This window comes from Rhinopithecus bieti, unplaced genomic scaffold (genome assembly GCF_001698545.2).
Source record: "Rhinopithecus bieti isolate Rb0 unplaced genomic scaffold, ASM169854v2 scaffold_2432, whole genome shotgun sequence".
Classification (NCBI taxonomy): Eukaryota; Metazoa; Chordata; class Mammalia; order Primates; family Cercopithecidae; genus Rhinopithecus; species Rhinopithecus bieti.
Window position 1 is genome coordinate 451,607 of NW_016804136.1, and position 23,424 is coordinate 475,030.

General features: G+C 38.4%; 1 protein-coding gene across 1 annotated transcript in view; it reads right to left on the reverse strand.

Annotated features, from left to right (window-relative positions):
• NEK10 (NIMA related kinase 10) overlaps positions 1-23,424 on the reverse strand; it is a 260,776-nt gene that overhangs the window by 184,707 nt on the left and 52,645 nt on the right. Inside the window, 9 exon segments of the mRNA XM_017865822.1 lie at positions 6,828-6,930; positions 7,067-7,188; positions 9,634-9,679; positions 12,540-12,677; positions 13,185-13,313; positions 13,407-13,509; positions 15,515-15,579; positions 17,539-17,616; positions 19,106-19,167. Coding sequence (XP_017721311.1) covers positions 6,828-6,930; positions 7,067-7,188; positions 9,634-9,679; positions 12,540-12,677; positions 13,185-13,313; positions 13,407-13,509; positions 15,515-15,579; positions 17,539-17,616; positions 19,106-19,167 — 846 coding nt within the window.

Consider the following 23,424-nt stretch of genomic DNA (forward strand, 5'->3'; position numbering starts at 1 on the left):
GTGTTGTGTGTCTCAGTTCCCCTGGCTAGGAAAAGGGATTCCCTTCCCCCTTGCACTTCCCAGGGGAGGCGATGCCTCGCCCTGCTTCAGCTCTCGCTGGTCGGGCTGCAGCAGCTGACCAGCACCGATTGTCCGGCACTCCCTAGTGAGATGACCCCAGTACCTCAGTTGAAAATGCAGAAATCACCGGTCTTCTGTGTCGCTCGCGCTGGGAGTTGGAGACTGGAGCTGTTCCTATTCGGCCATCTTGCTCCGCCCCCCCGCATATACATTCTAACCTTCATCACTCTGTAATACAATTACAAGCTTCATGAAGACATAGGTTATGTCCCTCATGCTTGCTGTGCTCACTTGTAGGATGTGTCAGCTAGGAAGGTAATTGCTGAGCAAATAACAGAAGTTTTCCCCATAAGACTGGAGCTCAGGGAGAAGAAACCATGGCTTTTCATCTTTTATCTATCCCGGCAATGCCTGACCTGTGATAACATTTGATGAGCCTTGGAGCCTTTGATAAACTTTACACTGAATCAGGTTTGTCCTTGTTGTTACCATCAGAGCAGTTGCCATATATCACTTGAGAAACACAAATTCACACAGACTCTTTGTTTGCAAGATGAACATGTGACCTTCTGCGTCATGTACTAAAGCCCATGTGTCTGAAATCTGTTAACTATAATTAAATGAGTTTTTTCTTTTTTATTTGAGAGCAGAGGAGGTAAGGGGACATGGAAGTCTTACATTAAAATGTGGGTATTTGAAAAGGTCAAGAAATATGGAATGGTGGGTTCAAGGGTAAGTTCATTTTTACAAATTCCCTTAAGAGTCGTTTTGTAATATGATGGCACAATACGGACCTTACTTGGCAGATGATGGTATTTAGGGCAAATGTTGACTGTGTTTCACCCCATGTACCACTGAGTCGGGGTCTGTTCCCTTGTATGGTTTCAAAGGCTGCAAATAAATGGAGCAGCAAGACCTGAACATGTGTCATGGCACATGTCATCAAAAGATAGTCTTTCAAATGGAAATATATTTTGACTTAAAAATACATAGCATTTGTAAAACCAAGCATAACAGAATATGTGAGTACTTTCTACTCTGCTTCCTCAGCGAAGCAAACTCCTGTCAGCATGCTTACTATAAATAATTGCAAACCAACCTCAATCTTAAAACATTTATTTCACCTATATTGAGAAAAATGAGAAGATGAAAATTTTAGTTTCCTGAAAGCTTCTTTTCTCTGATCACATTTTCAGTACACTTTGTCTCATGCATCTTAAACATCATTTGGCAATTCTGTGTTTCTTTTCTGGAAGTAAATAAACCTTCCAGCACAAGCAAAGAGAAAAATAAAACATAACAAGTCTGGCCCTCCAAGGTGACACGCTTTAACACCCACAGCAGCCAGCTCATTCTCACAGGCTCTACTAATGGCAGCTGCATTCCACTTCCTAAAATATGGAAATTTGGTACACTTAGTTTTAAATTAATGCTGCAGGGTTTTAATTTAACTGTAATCCCTCTTAAAGATAAGAGACTAATGGACATATTTACATTATATCAATAGAGATAGACACTGAAAAATATTTCAGCACTATTATATTTAAAATATTTTTTAAAGAATGACATCAAATCTCTATGGATTATCTTTTCGGTCATAAAATCATTTTATATTCACTGAAAATAATGGGAGTACATCAATGCCCTAACCACACAATTGCTTTAGTGAAGAGAAACTAGACTAGGCTAGTTTCTTCCTCTGAAGGCTGCTCACTGCTTCTTCCTCTGAAGGCTGCTAGCCTCACCAGTATGCCACCAACCTGTGCTGCTTCTTTATTTGAAACTAGGAAAATACTGCTTCACTTAAAGCTAAATGGCCTTAAAATCTGGAAGTAGGCAGGGCGTGGTGGCTCGTGCCTATTATCCCAGCACTTTGGGAGGCCGAGGAGGGTGGATCACAAGGTCAAGAGATTGAGACCATCCTGGCCAACATGGTGAAACCCCGTCTCTACTAAAATACAAAAACTGACTGGGCGTGGTGGCTGTAGTCCCAGCTGCTCGGGAGGTTGAGGCAAGAGAATCACTTGAACCCAGGAGGCAGAGGTTGCAGTGAGCCGAGATCATGCCACTGTACTCCAGCCTGGTGACAGAGTAAGACTCCATCTCAAAAAAAAAAAAAAAAAAAAAAAAAAAATCTGGAAGTAATTCTTTATTTGTATAACTCCTAAGGAGAACTCTGATAAATATTAATAAGATTGAGTAAAATAACACTGAGGGGAAGGACAGGGAAGGACAAAACAAAGGTTTGCTTATTTTTGTAAAACAAAGTAACTTTTTCTAGGGAGTCCTATATGACTTGAATGAAGTCATATATATATATATAGAAATATATATATTAGAGAGTCAACATGAAAATGGGATGTTCTAAGTCAAATGTGTAAACTTAGAATGTAACTAGCCTGCCCATTTTGGATTAAAAGGTAAATCGACGATATGCTTTTATCTCTTCTAAATCTCAAACCCTACTAAAATGGAAAAAAAAGAAAAAGCTGGGAGAGGGGATATTCTTTGGAAAGTTACTAACCCACAGGAACAATGAGAATGGGCTTGGCAACAACAGAGGATGGGATATTCCAATAAACGTGTGGCAGATGGAAAGTAGATAGAAGATGGTGTGAGACTCAGCAGAGCAAAAGTGCCCCCCATGTGTCTGAGGAGGAAGGCTGAGGGGAGCCCATTTACCCTGCAGAGCCAGGGTGCCATCCACGGGAGAAGAGAAGCAGAAAGCTCAATACATAGAATTGAGAAAAAGTTCCCAGGTGCCCTCCCACATACACACAGCCAGTAAATCAAGCACCCTCTGCCACTAACAGAAAATATTCATTTTTCAAAGAAATAAACCAGCAAGGAACCAAGCAGAGCAGAATTCAACAAACATCTATAAACTGAATGTGGTTCCCTGAGTCCTGTGTGTCGATGCTGCTCCCAGAATGCCAGCAAACAGGTGCACATACCCCCAGGCAAGATACTCAAAGAGTATTCTCTAGAAAAATAAAAGTTTAGATACTGATTTTGGAGTCTTCAAAGGAAAATTTCCATTTTACTATAAGGAAGAGCACCAGATGACAGCCTCAACTGGAACTCACAGTGCTTCCAACAGCTTTTTTCATGACTTCCTCAGAATTATTAAAGACCAGCACAGGGTCACAAGACAGTTGAGAAAAGCCCCCAGCCAGAAAGAGAGATAAGACTAAGCAGGAATAAAATGTGTATATATACTCCTGCTTAGTGTTATATATGTATGTATACGTATGTATGGTGTATGTGGGTGTGTGTGGGTGTGTGTGTGTGTGTGTATATATATATATATTCAGAAGATACAGAAACAATTCAGGATGCTGAGAAAAAAAAGTCTATATTACCCTGAGAAAGAATAAAAACAGGGTTCCATAAAAATAAAACAAAAAATAAGATAAAATTTTTTGAAATTAAAATATGATAATATAAATTTAATATGCAATGGAATGGGAAAGAAAGTTGAAGAAAGAACTCAATTACAACAAAGAGACAAACAGTTAAGATAATTATTTTTAAAATTAGGAGACCATTTTGTACATATGGTATCTAAGACTAAAAGAACTCTAAAATCAAAACAGAGAGAGCAGAGGGGAGAAGAGTAGTGAAGAAATAATGCAAGGAAACTTCCCAGGACTTAAATTTTAAGTCTCCAGATTGAAGAGCACACCTAACTACAGACACGTTGGATGTTAAAGACTCATCCAAAGCAGCGGATAAAGGGAACATTCTGAAATTTTCCAGAGTGATAAAATACTTCATGTATCAAGAAATAGGCATCAGAAGAACATCGGATTTCCTGACAGCAAAACTAGATACTAGAAGACTGGAGAAATGCCTTTAAAACTTGAGAGAACAAGGACTTTCCTCTGAGAATACATACACCAAGCCAAACTACCAGTCCAATAAGAGGGTTCCATAAAAACATTTGTATAGCAAGTGAACATCCAAAAAACATAACGCCCAAAGCACTCTTTCTTAGAAAAGTACCAGAAGACATGCTCAGCAGAGCAGGGGAGTTTACAAAGAAAAAGACACAGAACATAAGAAACAGAGTCTACAACTGGAAGACCAATAAACAATAGTTCCATGACAATGGCTGTGCAGCAGGCCTAAAGTGAAACCCAGAGTACACTGCAACAAGCAGCTGCAGGAACAAGGAGTCCAGGAAAACAAAAGTGGGAGTACTTGTCAGGTTTGACCATGTGGAAATAGTACTGAGAGGGCTTTATAATTCTTCTGGAAGATTTGGAGAAAAGCAAAAAATAGGTACAAAGAAAACTAGGAACACAAACAAAAAAGAAGGCAATCATTAACTCTAAGAAAAACAAAACGATCTATGAGAAAGGATAGGTAATCAACATCTAACAGTAATTACACAGTGATAATAATGTGAACATTGAATATTGACTTAACATAAAATTCTGCTGTAACTGTACTGGCAAGATGGTAGATGGGGAAGAAGAAAGAAAACTAAATTCTCACCCATTACAATAGAAAATCAAATACCATATAAGAAAAAGAATAAAAAGTGGAGAAGTAGCTGTTTTGTGCAAAAGAACTAAGGGTTTCAAAGGGGTGGGGCATAAAACTGTTTTCTCTATAAGCTTTTATTTTGTAAACTATTTTAATGTGTGATAATGACTAAAGAAAGCAAATATAAGTTTAGAAAAAAATAAACCAGGCTACTGCAATAAAAGATTAAGCTTAGTACATTTAAATGTAATGAAAGGAAATGATTACAGCTAATCTTTGTAAGAAAATAAAATGCAGAGTTGGCTATTAATCAGAAAATATGCCCTGAACAGCCATTTAAGGAGGATTAAACATGTTTGCTCTGTTGTATACATACATAACTGTGTTATATATATATACTATTTGTTATAAAATTAAAACATAATTTATAATAATCTTTATTAACTTGTAAATTGACTTACCAGCATATAAATAAATTGCAAAAAATTTTCAGGAAATATAAGTTCAGTTTATAAAAGAGAAAATATAAAAGCCTAAGGTAAACAAAGGTATAATTAATTTCAAATGATTAAGCAAATGTGTGTCCAAGATAAAGATTCAAGTTATTTTGTCCCTTTTTTAATTTCACAATGCATTGGCTTGGAAATATTCAGGTAGCTCTGTATTGAAGGTTATCTAGAGTTTCTGTTGTAGGTTGTTTTTTATTTTTCAACAAATATATTAATATACAAATATATTAATATTAATATATTAAGATGATGTTCTACTTATAAAAATCTGGATGGTACATCTTATCGTTCCTGAACACATGTTGTTCTCGCAAATGTGTACATTTGGAATTGCCTTCATGAGTACTTAAATTCTAAAACTAAGGGACTCAGCTTTAGATGCTGTCATATGTTGTCATATGACATCGATGATGTCTCCATATCAATAACATTGATGGCAGTAGTCTCCAGCACTGAGTTTCTAAGGCAACTCAATGGGGTGGAGGGCAGCAAAAGTATTAAGACCTCTATTTTTATTTTTAAACGTATCCCTTTATGTTTTATTTCTGTAGACTTTGTTATTTACTACAGAATCTTTGCTCAGTAATATATATGTATAGAATTTATAAATTAGCCTATGTATATTGGCAGTGTATTCTTAAAAAAATTTTACTGCTGGGATGTTATGATGAAAAATATTTGGAGACTACTGGTTTAGGAAGGTGTCTCCCTAATTGTAGTTAGTGAACCATTAAAGTCCATGAGGGTAACACAAGCGTTCATGAGGCAGGCAGGAGAAAGCCAATATGTCATCCTAAGTTACAAACTTAATTTTAAGTTATGATTAAGAATTTAACAACTGGGAGGAGAAAATAAACCTTCTCATTTGCAAAATTTTATCCAACATCAGGCCTACCTGCTACAGATAAAAAAAATTGTAACAAAACTCTATGTTGAAATATACAAATGGCTAGAGGTTTTATAGCCCTCCATATGTACATCTGTCACTCATAAGGCACAGACTATGGTAAAATGGTTCAAAACAATGTGCTCATGTGGTGGTCATAAAAGCTTTTGTTGATGAGGCAGTGTTCTGCAGTAAGAAAAAACCTGAAAACCATTGATTTTGGAATTAAATACTTATGTATTCTAAGAGTAGTTCATTCTCTCATATGGGCAAAATACAGCTCAGTCATTTAGAACTACACTAGTCACTGTCCAACATGGTAGCCATTCATCACATAGGGATGTCTACATTAAAATTTCATAAAATTCGGTCGGGCATGGGGGCTCACGCCTGTAATCGCAGCACTTTGGGAGGACGAGGCGGGTGGATCACACAAGGCCAGGAGTTCGAGACCAGCCTGGCCAACATGGTGAAACCCTGTCTCTACTAAAAATACAAAAACTAGGTGGGCTTGGTGGAAGGTGCCCGTAATCCCAGCTACTTGGGATGCTGAGGCACAAGAGTCACTGGAAACCCGGGAGGTGGAACGTGCAGTGAGCTGAAATAGCACCACTGCACTCCAGCCTGGGCAACAGAGCAAGACTCTGTCTCAAAAAAAAAAAAAAGAAAGTAAAGGAAAAACAATTAATTAAAGATATATTTCCTCAGTCACACTCATCACATTTCAAGTGCTCAATAACCACATGTGGCTAGTGGCTACGGGACTGGACAGCACAGACAAAGAACATTCCCATGAGTGCCAAAAGTTCTATTGGACACTACTGCTCTAGAATAGTATTCAGGGATTCTTTAGTGAAAAGGTTTAAAATCTTTATACTTACTAACTGTTACTTTGTCCTTATCCCCCAACATAATGTTGTTTGGTGTCAGATCTCTATGGACAATCCTCTTCTCCTTGTGTAAGTATCGAAGAGCTAAGCACAGCTTGAAACAATGAATAGAAAACAAATTTTATTTCCCCCAACATACCTATAGCCAATGATGACTACTGCACATGTCTTTAAGAAGTCAGCTCAGAACTTTACTGTTTTAAGAAAATTTAATGAAGATAAAAACATACCTGTATAAATATTTTCCATAGTCTTTCTTCAGTAAAATGGTGATGTTTTTCCTTCAAAGAACTGAAATGCTCTCCAAGCGGGGCTCCTTCTATAAGCTCCATAACTATGTACAACCTATCATCTATATAAATATCACAAAAGGTCATAGACATTTAAACTCAATACAGATATTTTGAAAAACTTGACAAATGAGAGTTCAAGCTTCCCAATGTCTGTGCGGGACACTAACACTAAAGAATTAGGGATGACGTGTTAAATATGGATCCACTCAGCCCTGGAAGAGGTGGGGGCGGGGGGGCCTTAGGGAAACAGGGGCCCAGCAACAGTATCTTCTGGCTATAGGCAACCCCTTAGCATAAGTTTACACTGGCAAATATTATCATTTTCTATGTATGCCAGGATGTGGAATGATTGAAAGGTGCCACCGAGAACAAGCAAATGACCTCCAGTCATGGAGGATTCCCTGAAGAACCTATAAGCCCATCCTTCCTCCCAATAGTCTAAAATTTACCCTCAGATCAAGTCAAGACATTCAGAAAATTGCATTTTCAACTGTATTAGTTCATAGTCTGAAAGATTTACCTTACAGAATTTTACACCGGAATAATGCCATGGTCTTGCAATGACACAGTTGAAAATAATACACATGATAGGAATTTCTGTTATGCCTTTCAAAAGCAAAAAAAAAAAAAAAAAAAAATGGACTTCTCCAGGTTTTATCTTATGGATACAGAGAACTTCATGACTGACTGTATTTGTCTTTTTGCTTTGGATACCAAGAAACAAAGGAGTAAATTCTACTTCCTCCTCTAAAACCAATAGGGTTTACTAACAATGGGATGTGATATGTGTCTTTTGAAACTTTGGCATGTATACAAAATATGTGTGTAGAAAATGTTCACAAAAATGGAATCATACATGTTCTGCAATTTATGCTTTTTTTCATTAAGCAGCCTTATATTTCAGTGCACACAGATCCACACCATTCTTTCTGCTGGTTGTATGGTATTGCACAATACGGGTATACCGTAACTTATTTAATCATTCTCCTACAGATAGACATTTATATTGTTTCCAATTTTTCATAATTTCAAGAAATATTCATTTATGTACCAATACTACCTCTAGCTTTATTTTTAATTTTCTCATCCTTCATTCCTCTTTATTGCAATTTCTTAATCTATTATATCATATTTTATATATTTTTAAGCCATTTCCAATTCTTCCTCTTTTTTATTTTTATTTTTTTCTTTTTGAGGCGGAGTCTTGCTCTGTTGCAAAGCTGAAATGCAGTGGCGCGATCTCGGCCCAATGCAACCTCTGCCTCCCGGGTTCAAGCAATTCTCCTGCCTCAGCCTTCCAAGTAGCTGGGATTACAAGCGCCTACCACCACGCCCAGCTTTTTTTTTTTTTCTATTTTAGTAGAGACAGGGTTTCACCGTATTGGCTAGGCTGGTTTCAAACCCCGGACCTCAAATAATTCACCCGCTTCAGCCTCCGAAAGTGCTAGGATTATAGGCGTGAGCCACTGCGCCCGGCCGCCATTTCCAGTTCTTTTTGGAAGCTGTCAGGTAGTAAAAAACGTTTTTATTTTTTATATTAAGACAAGTTACGTCACTTCAGTACAAGTCAGAAGCCAACCTTTTTTGAAGGGATATGCACTAAATTATAGAAAATTATTTTAACATCAAGAACAAATGGCTAAGGGGACAGGATTTACTGCACGAGTTTTAGCACTGAGTTTTTCTGAGTCATCTAGGGGAAGGGAGATGGGTAAAATCTCCCATCTCCCTGCTGTCCCAAATGCCAATGTACACACACAAAAGGTTTTCTTAAATAGCAATAGCACCGATAAAGAGGTAGTTCGGAAGCCCCAATCATTGCCTTGTATCTCTTTAAATCATTCTTCAAGTGGAGAATTATTTCGACATTTCATATGTGACACATATCATTAAAGCTTATCAATACTTGTATCATTTCTGTCATGGGTCCTATTTAAAACAAACAAACAAAAAAAGTGGCTGAGTTTAGCTTTATCTGTGTTTTGGTTCTAGTTCAGCATTCCATCATACCTGCAGAAAGCAAGCCTGCCTACCTGCAGAATCAGTCTGGGCTCCATCGCCACCTTGTGGCATTTACCTGAACTTCGGGTAAAAGAAATCTCAAAGACCTAGCTCTCTCCAACTTATTTTGGGGATGGAAAATGACACCGGAGTCAACAAAAGCAACTTTCTTTTCTTTTCTTAAGGAAACCACCATCCATTAGTTTTCTTTTTTCTTCATCCTATTAAGTGATTTTTTTGTATATGAGAATAGCAATAACTATTTTCATTTGTTCATGTGTTTTTCACACGGGGAGCTAAGTATTTTATAACTATCTTCAGGTCACTGACTAGGTCACTGCTTCACTAGTCAAAAAAGTGATGCTTAAGAGCATCTACTGTCATATTAACAAAAAAAGGTCAATAAAATAGTTGATAAGATTTCTTTTGTGACATTCTAATATAAAAATATATGTGACAAAAATGTTTCCTTATTTAGAAATATCATGAAAACTCATACTTACTTTCCAGAAATGTTTTGTAATAACGTACAACGTTAGGATGATAAAGCTATAAGAAAATAAATAACAAACATGTATTGCACTGCTTCAAAATACAAGTTTTTTCACTGACTACTTAGTTGGACTTCATATTTGAAAACTACAAAGAAATTATATTTATTTACAAAGCTAAGCATTTCAAGATATCATTGAACTGAGATTGTTGTGATTTTTAAAAACTTGTTGCTTATAAACTGATCTGAAAATAGCAATCCCATATAGCTTTATTAAATGAAATTAAAAACATTCTATCACCTAACTTTACTATCTAACTTAACCAAGAGAACTATAGAGGTAGAAGGAATCTTAAGAATTCCTTTACCATGCCTTGTCACAAACCCACACACAGACTGTATAAAGGAGAAAAGTGAAATGAGGTAACTTCTGTTGACTACAAATATTCATTGTTCTTTACCTCTCTCTACCATATAAATATTTATGTAAAGTTTGTGTCTATTTACACTATTTCTGTCTTTCTATGCTCTCCAAAATGATTAGTAGGAAAAAGGCATAATCTAAGAGTTAACTCATTTAAAATCATAATAACAGTTGACAAGGACTTCCTACTTAACCAAGCTTTAGTCAGACTCCTCTGAGTCCTCTTCATGACTAGGCCTCATCCTTGGTTTGTCAGTTTTAGCAACTTATATCCTGCTAAGTCAGTTTATGGAAAAATTTCCCACCCTTGACATCCAATTAAGTTTCTCATCCACTCACCCTTGATATCTAACCAAGTTCCTCTTAGCAAACTTCCATCCACTGACCCCCTTCACCCTGACCATTGGCTCTGAGTCCCGAGCTGTCCGTTCCTTGAATTCAGAGTTGGGTTCAATCTCTCTCCTCTATTACAATAGTTTGACTTCTATTGCCATAGTATTGAATAACGTCTTCCTCACCATTTTTAAAAAGTGTCTGGTGAAATTTCTCTTTGATATAAGTTAAGAATGTTAGTGGAATTTCTAATTTTTTAATTAAAAAAGATCATTTTCTAGAAGAATGCTAATATTTTGTAGTTTTGCTTATAATTTGAGTTTCTAGATAAAATCTGTCTTAGAACAGTCACCATCACATCAACAAATGGCTTGCTTGCATCTCTTTTGGTCTTTCTGCAAGTCTTTTTGCAGGAAGATTGCTAGCTGTCCACCAAAAACCTGCTGTCTCACTGCAGTGCAGTTGTAGCTGGACATGGCTTCCCAGTTAGAGAAGACTTCTCAGCCTCCCTTGAAGCTGGGGGTGAGGCTACCACTCAGTTCTGACCTGTGGAATATGAGAGGAAGCATGTGTGCTTCCTGTGTGAACTCTAAACCTTGGGAATAGCCCTCCATGCTCTTCCTCATCCCACCTTGGATGTGAGCATGGCTATGGCAGTTTCAACCACACAGATGAAGACAATGCACTAGGAGGTAACAGCACAAGAAGAGAGAAAAAAGCCTGCATCCCCAAATGATCGCATGGAGCAGAGAACACCTCCAACATGGTTTACTCACTTTGGGATTGTTCCGTGAAAGGGAAATAACCCACTGTACTGTGTGTCCTCTTTTTAAGCACCTGCATTTGGGATCCTCTTTGTTAATGCAGGTTAATCTTAATTTACTCTCCCATTCTAGCCCCATTTGTTTTGCTTCTGCCTGCCACTACCTCCTCCTTTAAGGACTCAATGTTATCATCCTTTCCATCAGTTTGATCCTCTAGTGAGAGAGCAATTTTGAGTCACCTCAAAGCCCAAGCATAGGCCTCCTATGTAACCCTAGTCTAACAGTTTCTTTTCTTAGGAAACATGCTAAAACAAATAATCTACTTCATCAACTAGCAAGCGGCCAGCAGATCTTAAACAATATGTGACCAGGTAACCAACCAGAACCATATTCTGGACCTGGCTCACCCGTAAGGACTAAAACCATATTTGGGTCCAGATGAAAACACTGGACTGGCTTAGTTCAAAAGCCCTGTTCTAGCCTTTTGCTACAATGAAAGAGCACACTGTGGAAGGCTAGATGACCACACAAACACACAAACTACACATGAACAAACTTTTTAAAGTCTGGTCTATTAGTAATAAAATCAACTATAAAATAAACAATTAATGATAATATTTACTATAATGTATACACTGGAGTAGAACTATCGATTTCTATGAATAAAGGTCTCCATGTTCATGGAATTTGTTACATCCCAACACAGATGCTATGCAAATGTGACTAGTGGAGGACTAAAGCAGCGAAGCTGACAGTGCACCACAGGAATTATAAATGAACAGTATTCATAATGAATGTGCAAACAAGGAAGGCTGAAAAAGAAACCAATGTGTTCTTGGATCACACAAAGAAATCCCATTTCTCTTTGAAATGTTTATTCTTCCTCCTCAAACAAACTTTCATAATGAGTGTTAATTGAGCTGTTACATTATGTCAGAGTATTCTGCTCATGCCAATAAATAATAACCCATCTTGAAAATCTACATTCTAGATTTTATAAGCCATATTTGAGGAATGTTAACAGCTCGGTTCCATTTGGCAAAAGTCAAGAAACAGTAATATTTCTATGTATGTAACTAAGTAACCAAATATCCTAAAATATAATGAGAAAATAATAGATATGCTCACAATGAAAAGGATTTCTCATATATGATGCATTCTGTACTGTAAATACAATTGTTTTGCATCCATGACCCTGATATAAACTCCAGACAGTGTTTTATGCTTCAGTGTCAAGCCTTAGGGAAAAAGCTGGCAAAAATATCACTGCTTCAATGTCAATTATTTCATATGGAACTAGTTCATGAGCATCATAGACAAGAGCACCACAACTCAACTTTCTTGCAATGACATATATTTAAGAAAAACATCTTCAGAAACAAGAAAAACATTTACCTGCTCTTTAATTATTGTTAATTCAGAAACAATATTCCTTACGCTGCTGTCTCGATCTTTCTTATCCTTTCCAAATGCTGGGTTATGTAAATTGACCTCTTTCATTGCTAAAAGATTTTGACCACTACGCTTTCTAACCTAAAATAAAGAACAACAACAACAACAACAACAAAAGGAACAGGGTAAAGAAGGAGAAGGTAGAAAGGGGAAGAAAGAGATAGACTAACAAAGTCACATGAGTAACTAAGTCATATAAATAAGTCACAGAGCATTTAAAGTTCCAGCTGTATTTACATTAAGCTCAGCTCAAAACACTGGTATCCCCTGGGTCAATCTGCAATATTTAGTAGCATTTTACAATTTAGAGATTGCATCATGCATTGGGAGAAGTTTTTTTGACTACTTTTGTGAGAGATTAATGACGCCTTTTGTCTTAAAAAGTCAGTGGCCGATTTCTAGAGCTTACAGCTAAAACAATATTAGTGTGGCTATCTCTGTTTGACAAAAACAGTCATTCTAATTTTCATATCTATTTGTTTGCTATTTTTCAATGACAAGAGTTCCAATTCAATTGAATATCGGTGTGCAAGTGTGACATCCTGTTTGGTTGGGAGTATCAGAAATGTTCCCCAAGGGGAAAGTCACCTTGTAAACACAGCCAAAAGCTCCACTTCCAAGATGATCCAAAATCGCATAGTTGCCTATATATTTCGAAGGAGCTTTGTTCTGATTAATGCTTTCAATATTTTCAGCAATTTGCTTCAGTTCATCCTCCTAATCAAAATATAAAAAGGAAATGGGTTTCTGTGATAAATTCCATCCTGACTACATAGCAGCCTGCCAGAATATTGAAAACTCAGGACTTACCACTAATAAATTCAACTTGGATACCAATTCTTCATAAGCACTGATATCACGTACATAATGTCCTATGTCAATGAAGATCTCAAACAAGTCTGTGGGGAAAAGTCTACAGAGAAAATTACACACACCGTACAACTTGGACACAGTTGATCATTACTTCCCTTTTTATTTATTTATTTATTTATTTTTTGAGACGGAGTCTCGCTCTGTCGCCCAGGCTGGAGTGCAGTGGCGCGATCTCGGCTCACTGCAAGCTCCGCCTCCTGGGTTCACGCCATTCTCCCGCCTCAGCCTCCCAAGTAGCTGGAACTACAGGCGCCCGCCACCACGCCCGGCAAGTTTTTTGTATTTTTAGTAGAGACGGGTTTTCACCATGTTAGCCAGAATGGTCTCGATCTGCTGACTTCGTGATCCGCCCGTCTTGGCCTCCCAATCCCTTGCTGGGGTTACAGGCGTGAGCCACCGTGCCCGGCCCATTACTTCCCTTTTGAAGGCAGCTCGCTCACTGATTAATTACACGAAACAAATTTAACTTCTTTTGGTTATCAACAAAGTTGGGGAAACAATATTCCCCAACTTACCTTAAAAAAATACACTATTTACAGTTTTTGTGGGGTAAGAAAAAAAAATGGAGAAGAAAGTTCTAGAGATCTGCTGTACAACCTTGTGCTTACAGTTAACAACACTGTACACTTAAAATTTTAAGAAGGTAGATGGCATGTTAATATTTTTATCATAATTTAAAATTAGGTATGATACAGATTATACAAAAATCTTATTTGTAAGATATTTGGGGGTATAGGTATTGAATATATTAGAAGGAAACATTCATTGGGTGTTTTTTGGGGGAGTGCAGAGCACTTTCACAAATGTCATTTGACTCAGATTTTAGTAAGAAGTAAATACTAATCCAACTTTTAAATTAAAGTTCCATGAAAATAAAATACTGGTATGAAAATAAAACAAATAAGGAGATTCATTCATCATTCCCAAGACACTGGTTTCAAGAGCTTTTAAAATATTTGAGTTCACTAAAAGGGATGGTTTAGAGCTTTGAAATGAAAGAGCATAAAGAATAAGTAGCTGGGTGCAATGGCTGACGCCTGTAATCCCAACGCTTTGGGAGGCCGAGGTGGGTGGATCACCTGAGGTCAGGAGTTCAAGACCAGCCTGGCCAACATGGTGAAAACCCGCCTCTACTGAAAATACAAAAATTAGCCAGGTGTGGTGGTGCATGCCTGTAGTCCCAGCTACTTAGGAGGCTGAGGCAGGAGAAGCAACAGAATGAGGCTCTGTCAAAAAAAAAAAAGAACTAATTTTACTTTATTTTCCTCTAAATTCAAGCATCGTATAAAAATAAAGTAACAATATAAAATACTCCATGCTTTCTGTACTTGATGTCAGCCAAAAGGCCAAAAAGTGATGCTCCATACTTTCTGAACAAAAAACACTATATTAACTCAATATTTTATGCCTATTCTGCCTTATTAACAAAATGTTAATGAAAACTTGGGCCTATGATTTTGGCTAACCCACCCAACTAAATGGTGTGCAGAACACCACTGAGGGAATCAGTGTTTGCTTCCCAAAATGGTGACCTTTTGGTCAGGCTCACCAACGCAGTATCTTGACGCCAGAATATACAGTCTCCCCTTCAAATGAGCTCCTACACTATCAAAGACACACAGAAAAATAGTTTGTTTTCCCTTTGATTAAATTCCCTTTGACTAAAGGGAAATTACCAGATCAATTTTCAAATTTCTAGCTGGAAAAAAACAAGCTCATATTTTAATACCATTTTTTAAAAATGTCAATATCTTTAATTATCAAAAAGAAAACTAAAATTATAGCAGTCACATGTAATTAAGGGGAGTTGTATTGATATGGTGATTTATGCTCTTGCATCATCATTCTGTTAATATTCAGTGTGGCTGGATACTGAATCACTACAATAACTCACTTATATCTGTGAAATAAGAAATCTGAAGACACATGGTTTGCATACTGATGCGTTATTTTCCTCCTGTTGCATCTAAGCCAAGTATGTGAAAACAGTTCAATCTAATGAGCTCCTAAATCTAATGATCACTTATATTTCTCTAACCTCATACCTTTTAAAGAGTGGTCTGTTTCTTTCCATACTGAAGAGAAATCTCAAGGCTCTGAAAGCATAACACTAGAAAACAAAAGGATATGTGATTCTTAAATGGTAGCTCAGCAAATGAAAACATTTTCAGGAAAGAATTAACAGGAAGTAAACATTAACATGACTTTATTGTAAGTGGCTGGTCCAAGTTGGAGCCAAAGCTTATAATTGAAAACAAAAAACACCAACACCTGGGGTCATTCCCGTATTTACAAAGGGTTTATGTTGTAGAATGCTGGGAATATCGGCCTTGCTTCCCTTGGTACTCGTCATTAATTTCTTTCTAGAAAGTACAAAATGAGTACAGAGACAAGAAATAAAATTCCAATGCTGAGAAAACCAAATGTCTAAAGATTTCCAGGAGCTCAAGGTTTATTTTGTTTCTAGCCTGCTATGTATACCTCAATATTTATATGGTTTCTGTGAGAAAATAAACACTAGATATGATGACATATAAAAATAGTCACAGGCACACTGGACTCAAACTTGACAAATTGGTCTCCTGAGTAAAGAGTCTTAAGCATTCCCCAAATAGAACAATCTATAGTAACTCCCTAGAATGCTCAGAAAGAGGCCTGTGAGGCTTTAGCTAGGAAAAATAAACATCTGACATTTTGCAGAACTGAGAAAAAAGAGTGTGCCCAGCCTGCAGCTGTGCCTGCACAATAGGCCACCATTGGAGTGATCAGGGTCTGCTGAATCAAATCTGGGATCAATTCCTAAAATCAGTGATCTGAATACAGAAGTGTCCCAAACAAATTGCCCAGAGAGGTGGGGCCAGCAACAAAATGACATGAAGGAGCCAGGTGAGAGCAGTGGAGACTGTGAGAAAGGGAGAGCATGCGTACTCCTCAAAAGCCCTTCATCTAGAATTCTAAAAAACCCTCTACTGGCTTAACAAAATGTATCTTCAGGATGGGTTTGTCTTCATCTGTTTACCAGCACAGTGTCATATATCTGTGATGCACTGAAGAAATCGTCCCATGCCTGCACCTTCCCATTGGTAGCTCTCCAAAAACCCCTGCTCGCCAGCACAGAGACACCCCCAAAGAGTCTGCTGGGTTTGGCCATCATTTTGGATGATAACTCTTAAATCAGATTGGAGACAAAGGTTGTTTCTTTCTTCCTTTTCAAAATGACTTGGGGGAAAAAGAAAAGATGAGCTACAACTATTGCAAAGACTAACTTTAAATCAGATTTTGACATTAGGGACACTGCCCCCCGCCCCCACTCTGCCAATACCCACTCCTCAAAAATGAACATAGAACCCTGCATAACTGTTCCCCTTTCTTACATGTGAGGCCTCAACTCCTGGAGCACTGCCTTCCCAAATCACATGCCCCAGTTCCACTGAGCAGCTCACCCTTCCCTCAGCTCCCCCAATACCCACTCCTCAAAAATGAACTTAGAACCTGCATAACTGCTCCCCTTTCTTACATGTGAGGCCTCATCTCCTGGAGCACTGCCTCCCGCAACCACACACCTCAGCCCCACTGAGCAGCTCACTCTTCCCTCAGCACACTCTAAGCTCACAGCTTTCACACGTGGTGCGTGCTGTTCCCTCTGCATAGAATGCCCTTCCATCCTGCAGCAGATGCCATTGGTGCCCCACCCAATATCCGCTTATCCACTTGGCAAGTCCCTTCTCATCCGTCAAGATCCATGATGGCAAATAATTTTCCCCTGTTGTTATATTCTGATAATAAGAAATGAATATTTTTTTTTAAAAATAGAACTTATTGATAAGCAAAGAAACACCTAAATAAATCACCTAATTCTCCCACACAGAAAACCCACTATTAAGCCTTCTGCATTGTTTTAATATTATTTGATTCCACGCCATGCCAGTCTTCCTCGCCAGGTATTTTTCCCCCATAGTGAGTACAGTGACCAGTACTAATCTAAATATTCTAAAAATCATAGATCATTTTACCAAAGTTACCCCAGATTTCAATAACATGATATTGCAGGACAACTGACATTTATTACCTGTAAGAGATTAGTTTTTTCTGCATTCTTTTGCTTATTTGGTAAAATTAATTTTGCTACTGTATATACACCATTTTCCTGAAAGAATAAAGGGGACATACTATGAGTGACAACACCGTAGTGATACACAAGCATAAAGAGGCAAATAAACAATCTCAAAAATTAATATCAAAGAAGAAATGTTAGTATAACTTTGGACCTTGAAGTAAACATTACAGGACAATATTTAAAATGTCAACATAACACTTTTAAACACCAAAGAGTGCAACTACAATCTTAAAATTTCAACTGTCTGTGGAGAGTCAAGATTATTATAAAGTACATAAACGTAAAGTGATTCAAATACCTGAAAAACAAAGAATGAGAGATTAAAAAGGGACAGAGTAAAGGTGTCCCAATATCTTAGATTTATATCTTTAATATTTATTTATATCCTTAATTACCACAACCATAAAGGGAGAAATTATATTTCATAGTTATTAATTTATGTCTTTATTATAATCTTGACATCTTTCTAGATTTTTAATTGAAATATACACATGAAGGAATGAACAAATAATAATACCTTACAGCCACTTTTCTATTATCTAGTAAATATATAATGTACTAATCTTTACTGTATCCAGGCATTCATATTATAACTGCAAAGAGCCTTACTTGCCTTTTCGCATCTAATTTCTGTAACAACTCTGTGAAATTAGTCTATAATTTCCTTGTTTTATACATGAGGAAACAATACTTACAGCAGATACATTATTTTTTTAGAAGCCAAGCCAAGAAATAATAATTCCAGGAATTAAACCCCAGTCTGGCCAACTCCAAATGCCCTGCTTTATCAACTACCCACTGATCTGCTGAGTTTCTCTTATGTCCTAATTTAATCATTGATGAACTGATCCCTTACTAACATGTATGTATTTTGAAGTCGGATATCGTATTGACACAATCAAAAGGTTTTCTCTGTAAAATTCACTAAGTGGGAGGTAACTTTTGCAATAGAAGCCCATACAAGGGTTGTACATATACGTGTGTATATTTATTTATATAGATATATTAATTTATATTTATGTGTATATATACATACACACACAAACATGTATATATAGCTGCACATACTGTAGATTAATTAGTGGATGATACTTTGCAAAGTCAGTTTCTTGGCAATAAATATTTTGTTTGCTGTGTCTCAATCATCATCTCTAACTTAATCATCTGATGCATAGTCTTAATCAAAATGACCGCTGTCCTTATCTTATGGTATTCTATATGCCCAGAATTAACGCAATTCAGAGTATCCCTTTTAGAAAGATAAAATAAAAAGTACTGCATATAACATAATGAAGAAACATCAATTAACCACATGTCTGTCCTTTTTAAGTCAAGTGAGTTAAAAGAGGAAGGACAAAATATAAAGTGGAACTCTACTAGTGAAATGAAAAATGTTAAAATAGTTTTTAAATCACATGATGGGATCCCAAAACCTATGTTCTGGGATACAGACTGCACCACAAGGTGAGTTGATTATGAATGGTTACAGAGACTTGACCTTGAGAAGGAGTGCTCTCACCTGAACCACCTGGTGGGCATTGGTGTCATTGAGCACCAGCTCAGTGAGGGCAGCACAGCAGGCTGGAATGAAAACAATCAAATGCATAGTGTGCATCATTACAATAAATACACTTTCACATGAATTCTCTTGCTCCACAGGGTATTTTTATTATTTTGTTATGCTTACTAGCAAAGTAACTCCTCAAGAAACAGTAATTTTCCTGGCACAGCTCTGGAAGGAGAAAAGCTGACTTGTAATGGCTTCTAATTCTCCTCTCCATGTATTTCCTGTGCACATCTATTCCACAGCAGCCATTTACTGAGAACTTACTGTGTACCAGGAGGCAAGTACTGCATCTGTCCATTTCATTGCAATCCCCAGCGCCCAACACATGCCCTGGCACTCAGCAGGTGCTCAACAAATATATCTATAATGGTTGATAAATAAAAGAATGTTTTAAATATATTATCCAATTCAATCCTTATAATAAGAGTATGCACTATGATTACCAGTGTTACTGGTGAGAAAACAGTTTCAAAGAGTTACTAGACTAGGCCACACAACCAGTAAGTGGAAATGATCAGGAGTGCAGTCCCAGTCTGCCAGACGTTAAATCTCCAGCCCTAAACAGCACCACTCTTGCCTCCTGATAGCCACTGTGGCAGCCTTTGGTGGCATTTTGTACTGAAATACTTGTGCTCTCAGAATTATGCCAGACTCTATAGCACAGAGCTCCTATAAAGGATAATTCCATTTTAGTGTGCTAAAGATTTTATATATATTCCCATATAATTATCACAATGATCTTCTATCACTGATATGATTATCATCACCATTTTACATAAGCAAAACTGAAGCTTGGAGAAGTTAAGGAACTTGCCCAAGGCCATATAGCCATCAATAAGGGTGGAGTCAAAACTCAAACCCTACTCTTAACCCTTTATGTTTTAATTTTATTTTCCATTTTATTTAGGTATTGACATGGTTTGGCTGTGTTCCCACCCAAATCTCATCATGAATTGTAGTTCTCACAATTCCCACGTGTCATGGGAGGAACCTGGTGTGAAGTGATTGAATTATGGGGGTGGGTCTTTCCTGCACTGTTCTCGTGATAGTGAATGAGTCTCACAAGATTTGATGGTTTTAAAAATGGGAATTTCCCTGCACAAGCCCTCTCTTTGCCTGCTGCCATCCACTTAAGATGAGACTTGCTCCTCCTTGTCTTCCGCCATGATTGTGAGGCCTCTCCAGCCATGTGGAACTGTAAGTCCATTAAACCTCTTTTTTTGGAAATTGCCCAGCATGAAAATGGACTAATACAGTAAATTGGTACCAGTAGAGTGGGGCTTTGCTGAAAAGATAACATAAAATGTAAAAGCAACTTTGGAACTGGGTAACAGGCAGAGGTTGGAACAATTTGGAGGGCTCTCAAAATGACAGGAAAATGTGGGAAAGTTTGGAACTCCCTAGAGACTTGTTGAATGGCTTTGACCAAATGCTGATAATGATATGGACAATGAAATCCAGGCTGAGGTGGTCTCAGATGGAGATGAGCAAATTGTTGGTAACTGGAGCAATGGTGACTCTTGTTATGTTTTAGCAAAGAGACTGGCGGCATTTTGCCCCTACCCTAGGGATCTGATGGAACTTTGAACTTGAGAGAAATGATTTAGGGTATCTGGCAGAAGATATTTCTAAGCAGCAAAGCATTCAAGAGGTGACTTGAATGTGTTAAAGGCATTGAGTTTTAGAAGAGGAACACAGCATAAAAGTTTGGAAAATGTGCAGTCTGACAATGCAATAGAAAAGAAAATCCCATTTTCTGAAGAGAAATTCAAGCCAGCTGCAGAAATTTGCATAAGTAATGAGCCAAATGTTAATCCCCAAAACAATGGGGAAAATTTATTCAGGGCATGTCAGAGATCTTTGCAGCAGTCCCTCCCATCACAGGCCTGAAGGTTTAGGAGGAAAACTCGGTTTCATGGACTGGACCCAGGGTCCCTCTGCTGTGTGTAGTCTAGGGACTTGGTGCCCTGCATCCCAGCCACTTCAGTCATGACTAAAAGGGGCCAGGGTACAGCTCAGGCTGTTGCTTCAGAGGGTGGAAGTCCCAAGCCTTGGCAGCTTCCATGTGGTGTTGAGCCTGCATGTACACAAAAGTCAAGAATTGGGGTTTAGGAACCTCTGCCTAGATTTCAGAGGATGTATGGAAATGCCTGGATGCCCAGGCAGAAGTTTGCTGAAGGGGCGGAGTTCTCATGGAGAACATCTGCTGCAGCAATTCAGAAGGGAAATGTGGGGTCAGAGTCCCCACACAGAGTCCCTGCTGGGGCACTGCCTACTGGAGCTGTAAGAAGCAGGCCACTGTCCTCCAGACCCTGGAATGGTAGATCCAGTGACAGTGTGCACTATGTGTCTGGAAAAGCCAAAGACATTCAACATCCACCCGTGAAAGCAGCCAAGAGGGAAGCTGTACCTCGCACAGCCACAGGGTGGAGCTGCCCAAGATCATGGAAACCCATTTATAGCATCAGTGTGACCCAGATGCAAGACATGGAGTCAAAGGAGATCATTTTGGAGCTTTAAGATTTGACTGCCCTGCTAGATTTTGGACTTGCATGGGGACTGTAGCCCCTTTGTTTTGGCCAGTTTCTCCCATCTGGAACAGCTGCATTTGTCCAATGCCTGTACCCCATTGTGTCTAGGAAGTAACTGACTTGCTTTTGATTTTACAGGCTCACAGGCAAGGGACTTGCCTTGTCTCAGGTGTTGGACTGTGGACTTCTGAGTTAATGCTGAAATGAGTTAAGACTTTGGGGGACTGTTGTGAAGGTATGACTGGTTTTGAAATGTAAGGACATACGATTTGGAAGGGGTCAAGAGCAAAATGATATGGTTTGACTGTGTCCCCACCCAAATCTCAATCTTGAATTGTAACTCCCATAACTCTCATGTGTCACGGGAGGAACTCAGTGGGGAGGAACTTATGGAGGTGGGTCTTTCCTGCACTGTTCTCATGATAGTGAATGAGTCTCACTTGAGATCTGATGGTTTTTAAATTTTTTTCTTTTGTAAAACCATTGAAAATGCACTTGGTTTCCCTGCACAAGCTCTCTCTTGCCTGCCATCATCCATGTAAGATGTGACTTGCTTCTCCTTGCCTTCCACCATGATTGTGAGGCCTCCTCAACCATGTGGAACTGTAAGTCCATTAAACATCTTTCTTTTGTAAATTGCCCTATCTTGGGTATGTCTTTAGCAGCAGCATGAAAATGGACTAATATGGGTATAGAATAAGCTATATAATGTAAACCCATCTTAAGTGTATGGCTCAATGAGATATTACATATCTATGTGCCCTGTAACCATCCTCCACCCAGAGGAATGTGTAGGCTATATTTCCAGTTCTCAAAGGCTCCTTGTGCCCCTTCTCAGGCATTCACTCCCCTATAATTCCACATCTAAGTAGCTGCTCTTCTGAATTCTATCACTATCAATCTCACCCACTCTTTGAATGATTGCTAGAAACACTCAGAGCTCTGAGATTCCACTAGATTAGACTTCTGGGGAGCCTTCAAACAGTAAACCCCCAGCAGAAGACCTTGTACTGAGACAGGGTCCTTTTAGAGTAAGCAGAAATGGCGCTTTGAGGAGGAGATCCTATGTCCTTGTTTTCACACATCTGTGAATAAATATCTTCTGTATTCTTCAGGAGAAAATAGTAGACAGCAAGGAAAGCCTGCCTTCTCCCACTCCGCCACTCCCTTGTTCCCTCTCCCACAATGTCTGCTCTTTCCCTTCAGAGTCCCCCTGTCTCCTGCTGGCCCACACCACACCTCTCTGCTCCCTTTCTGTGGGCTACTCTGGGGCACCCAACTTGGCCAATAGCACTCAGCACTCAGCACTACAGTGCACCAACTGCACTGTATCTCCACTTGTCCCAAAGGCCAGGTGCCCCCAGGCAGGACACAAACTGCATGACTGCTCAAGGTGGCCCTGCCAAAAAGCATTGATGCATTGCTGCTCCTGCTTGCATGTGAAAATCCTAGACAGGGCAGCATCTTTCAGTCTTCTCTTTGGATCTCAAGAAGCATGGGGAAGGTACTGTCTTGTACCTGGTGAGACAAGTGTGTGCACTGTAGATTCCCCCTTATGTAGGGTGCCCTGGGATCTAGAAAATTCTAGAAAGCATGACTCTGGCCACAGATCAAGCTGCATCCCCTAATCCAGCTTCCCTCATAATAAAGCTAATGTTTTGTCTCCCTATCTCTGACTTCTGAGTTTATCTCTTTCTGGGTTCAGAACATAGAAGGCAAAGAAAACACTTGTTACATCAT